Raw genomic sequence first — 5184 nt, 5'->3', positions numbered from 1 at the left:
GCAAGAGCCCTTCACTGAAATCCTGCCACCATGCTGGGGCTGCTGCTGCTGCAGGTGTTGGCCAGCTGCCTCTGGCTGGGACACAGCGAGGTGGTGAACTCCTTTGATAGCTGTCCTCAGTTCTTCTATGATGGGATTCCCCCAGATGGTGCCCTGAATCCAAATAACCCAGCCCGGATCTGTCAGCGCTTCAACAACTCGTATCACTATGCCACCCTGTACAACAGAGTCAGGAGAATTCCAGTGTACTCTGCTTACAAGTATGAGCCTGGAGATGACAAGAAACCTCAAAAGTGGTGGATGGTTGAGCCTCAGGTGAGTGTCTCTCTTACAGCAAATCACCCTCCAACCATTCAGAGATGAGCTGCAGCATTTAAATTACCACTTCTATTTCCTAACACTCCAGTTCACACATGCATGTGGATGCACTGGATGGCAATTTCCTCATTGAACTTCAAACTCCTTCACCACATGGTTCCTCTGATGCACCTGAGACATGAGCAGGAGCATGAGATGAATCACATCCCAAAGGTGCCCAGCTCTCTGCCTTCACCTGACAGGAACAGCAAATCACATTACTTGGCATGACATGACAAAGTCAAATGCTTCCCCTCCCTGTGCCCTGCTCTGCTGGCTGACCAAGTGATGGGGAAAAGACATCCAGGAGAGGCAAAACGTGAGGGACCAACAGTCCTGCTGGGATGTGATCTCCTCTTTGCCCTGAGGTGTTCTGCATCCCTGGCAGAGCTTATCTGCTCCCAGTGAAGTGTCAAACAGGCTTTGTGATTGGTGTGAGAGAAGTGAGGAGAAACTCAGAAGGGGTGAGATGGCCCCAGGAAAAGGCACCGGACATGAGAGGGTCAGGTTAACTGTGCAGGGACTTCTGGAGTGACATTTCTGGCATTGAAAATTGAGGAGTGTAGCAAGCTGAATTGCTGCTAGCATAATCTAGAGTAAGGAAGCCTAAGGGGCCTGGCATAAAATGCACAGATGTTTTATTCAGCCCTGCGTTGCAATGTTCAGGTCCCAGCACCCTTCACATACAGGGTGAAAATTTTGGTCTGCCATGGGGCCTGGGTGTCAGCTTGGTCTCAGGGCAGTGGAAAGATGAGGTCAATTATGGAATAGGGAGATGTTGCTCAGGGGCATAGGAACCGACATAGGAACAGGGGAAGGAGCCCACGGGGTCTCACAGCTTTTTGGGGGAAGTTTCTTGTGTCTCTCTAAACCAGGGAATGGCCCCTCAGGGTCTCCACAGAGGAGCATCAGTGTTGGTCCAGTCACAAGGGTGGGATCTCCACCTATGGGCAGTGACCCCTGAGCACCTTTGGCTCAGGCTTGGTCCAGAAGGATCCAGCAGACAGACAGTACTTCACGAGCTCTAGAGGCCTCACAAATGTCCTTCAGACAAACCTCAGCAGAACAGGCCAGATCACCTGCAGGAGAGAAAAGGAAGCAATTCCTGTCATTGGTAAGGACAGAGTAGCAGCATGGCATTTGGGGGAATGTGAGCCAGAGAAGGAAGCCACATGGCCTACTCCAAAGGAAAGCTAAATATGTTTCTGTAAAGATAAACTAAATGATGTTGAAGTTATGAGAAAAAATAATCTTTTCACCTTAGGCATAGGAGCTTGAGCAGCTACTCTGGTCTTGCATCACTGCATCCTCCACATTATCAGTTTTTGGAGAATCATTGAATGGCTTGTGTCATGGTTTGACACTGGCACAATGCCAGTGCCCCCATGAAAATACCCTCTCCCTGATATCTGCTGTGAGGTGTGACCAGGAATAAGCAAAGCAGGCTCCTACTTAGGGGAAAGAAACTTCATTAACTAAACTACAAAAAAAACCTAAACTACAAAGAAAGAAAAAAAAACACACAAGGAAAAGGAAAACTGCACAGATACATCTCCTCCTCCCCACCAAATTCCCAATACAATACATTTCCCAAATCATCAACACTCAGTCTGGCACCACCCCTTAAATAATCAATTCCCAGTTCATCCAGAGGGGAGGAGTCCTTCTGGTGGCCATGGTGACCTCTTCCTTTTCATGTTCAGTGCTCCCACCACTGAAACACGGACTAAGAGCAGCTTTGAGGGTTGTCTTTTTAAGGATGCATCGTCCCACTCCAAAAAAGGCACAGTCTCTCCTTTGGGACCTCTGTCCCCCTCCATTTCTTTTACACCCCCTGGGGCCAAGGTGGACCTTTTCCTCCTGGACCTTGGACCCTGGACACCCAAAAACCCTTTGATATTTTTTTAACTTTCTCCAGAGACATTTTTGGAGTATTTCGTTTCCCCAGGACTCTTTTGGAGTTACAGGCTCCTCTCAGAGACTGATCATTTGTAACTACTTTTCAGTAATGCTGCAGAAAATTCTCCCTGGCCCAGATCAGCTCTGAGACATATTCTCAACACTGCTGTAACACATTCCATTCACTTTGAGATCTTTTTGCTTACTGAGCAAAACTGTTCATGCTGGAATCAAGTGCAGCAGTCCCAGGGAAACCTCAGCTCCGGGACTGATTTCCTGACACATCTCCCTGTGTATGGGTTTATAGTCCTGGTGTTCCAAGACTGGAGTACACCTGTACAGTACACTTGTAGCAACCACACATAAAATCACAGAATGACAGTGTTGTGTGAGGGGATCCAGGGAGAGCCCAGGGCAGATTTGGGCTGTGGAGGCAGGAGGAAATGGAAACAGATTTGGCAGGGAAGGTGTCTCACCAAAGTCAGCTTTCAATCCTGGGAGTGGGAAATGCTCCTTGTCTCATGCATCCATCCATGCTCCCAGCAGAGGCAGCAGGCTGGATCACAAAGGTCACAAGTCAAACTGAGAGCAGTCAGATTCTGAGCTGCTTTCTCTTAAAAGCTCTTGCATTCATGCAGGAGGGGCATGTGTATGATTTCTCTCAGATTCATATGTTTTTCAACACTTTGATGACAAAAAATGGCATCTTGACCATCAGAGACTTCTGCTCCATGGTAATCTCCATTACTCCCATTCCCTATGCTAACACCTCTTTCTCTTTCCCTGTCCAGCTCATAGACAGAAATAGTCTTCCAGACATGCAATACGATTGGGCCCTCATAAAGCAAGACATATTCACCTTAGACCAAATCAAAGAGAGCCAAGCTATTCCTGATGACTACAAAGGGCTGAAGGATTTGGACCGTGGCCATTTGAGCCCCAGTGGCCATCAGTTCAGTAAAGAGAGCATGATGGCTACCTTCACTCTCACCAATGCAGTGCCTCAGGACAGGACTCTCAACAATGACAAGTGGAACAAGTATGAGTATAAAACAATGGAAAATAATGCCCAAGGCTGTAACAACACCTACGTGATCACAGGTGCTGTGCCTGGGAACACCTACATATCCCATGAGAGGGTGAACAGACCCAGCCACATCTGGTCAGCTGCCTGCTGTCTAAGGGACAAAAAGCCCCTAAAAGCTTGGGGGGCCATCGCTGAGAATAACAGAAATAAGGTGGAGGTCGTCAGCCTGGAGGAGCTGGAGAAGAGGTTGACCGATCTCTACGGTGGAAGGGTTACTCTGTTCAAAAATGCCTGTTCCCAGAAATAGGTCACACTTCCTCAATGGAAAGGGTTAGGTAGCTTTTCCCACATGTCACAGAATCACAGAATGGATTGGTTTGGATGGGACCTGAAAGCCTTAAAGATCATCTCATTCTCAGCTGCCTGCCATGGGCAGGGACACCTTCCACTACACCAGCTTGTTCCAAGCCCTCCCCAGCCTGGCCTTGAGCCCTTCCAGGGATGGGGCAGTCAAACAGCTCTGGGTAACTTTTACTCATACCACAGCCTGCTCACTGTAATTCACTTCTATATAATATCCCATCTAACCCTGCCCTCCATCAGTGTGAAACCATTCCCTCCTGTCCTCTCACTCCATACCCTTGTCCAAATACCCTCTCCAGCCCTCTTGGAGACCCTTGAGGTACTGCACTCTCAGCAGTCTATCCAGGCTGAACATCCCCAGCTCTCTCTCCCTCACTCCAGAGCAGACGCACCCCAGCCCTTGGAGCACCTTCATGGACTCCATTGGACTCCACTCCAACAGCTTTGGATCCTTCTTGTGCTGTGGGCCCAGAGCTGGAGGCAGCACTGCAGGTGGGGTCTGAGCAGAGCAGAGGAGAGGGGGACAAATGTCCTGGTCAGAGTCTGTGCTGCTTCCTTCCCTGCTGTGTTTCCAGCTCTGTCCCTCAGGGCACCTCCTGCTCTGCTCAAAGGCACAAAGATGTGGGCAGAGCCTCCAGCTGCTTTGCTTTGCTGCCCATGGCAGGAGAGAGCTCTGAGGAACGAGTCCTCTCCTCGTCAGCTGTCCCCAAGAGTGTGCAGCTGACTTGTCCCTCACCTCCTTGGCCAGGCTGAGGCACCAGGGCGCCTCAGGGTGCCCAGAGATCCTGTCTGGAGATCTCCATGTCTGGAGATCCCCAAAGCCCAACAATACATGATTGTGGACAACCTGCTCTAGCTGATCCTGCTGCAGCCTGGAGTGTGGACTAGAAGATCCTGAGAAGTCCCTCCAAAACACAACAATTCAGTGATTCTGTGATCCTGGCACATGCTTTTGTTTGCTTGCTTTGAAAATGCAACTTGAGAGCAGCAGCTGTTGTATCAGACAGGCAGGCTTTGGCATCAGATCCATAGAGAGCTTGGAGCAGCCAAAGCTGAATTCCCGTGCTGCACTCCTTGGACACCTTCATGCTCTGCTCTGCTTCTGAAGCTTTTCTGCAGATTGATGGCAAACTGATTTGGGGAAATGTATTCAATGCTTGTCAAAGTTCAATGTGTGCCCCATCATGGAATTTGCAAGAGCTTACAATAAAAGTGATTTGCTGCAGTGCTGGCTTGCAGGGTCATGTCTTCTATAAAAAACAAGTTGCTTCTCACTGAAATTTCTACATCTACCAGTAAAGTCACAGTGCCCAGAGAATCCTTGCAGGACATTGGGTGTGAAACGCCATAAGAGGATGCCACAACACCCACACAAGTGTCAGCATCAGACACCAGTCATTCTCCTGTGAATGGCATGAACCAAGTGTGCCAGGGTGCCAACAGCTCATGCAAGCTGTGTCACTTTCAGAGGTGCCTGGACATCCCAGCTTGGCATTGGACATCTCAGCTCAGGAGCTGTTGTTCATTGTCCTGCTGGG

The 5184-nt window shown here is 49.3% G+C and overlaps 1 protein-coding gene across 1 annotated transcript; it reads left to right on the top strand.

Moving 5' to 3' along the window:
• LOC131558077 (endonuclease domain-containing 1 protein-like) lies at positions 1-4853 on the top strand. The gene is made up of 2 exons (XM_058805670.1): positions 1-315; positions 3048-4853. The coding sequence occupies exons 1-2, from the start codon at positions 31-33 to the stop codon at positions 3588-3590; spliced, it is 828 nt and encodes a 275-aa protein (XP_058661653.1). The 5' UTR covers positions 1-30; the 3' UTR covers positions 3591-4853.
• Positions 4854-5184: the final 331 nt, after the last annotated feature.

Source organism: Ammospiza caudacuta, chromosome 5, assembly GCF_027887145.1.
Source record: "Ammospiza caudacuta isolate bAmmCau1 chromosome 5, bAmmCau1.pri, whole genome shotgun sequence".
Taxonomy (NCBI): domain Eukaryota; kingdom Metazoa; phylum Chordata; class Aves; order Passeriformes; family Passerellidae; genus Ammospiza; species Ammospiza caudacuta.
The sequence above is the reverse complement of the archived record's forward strand: the minus strand, read 5'-3'. Positions and strand labels throughout refer to the sequence as shown.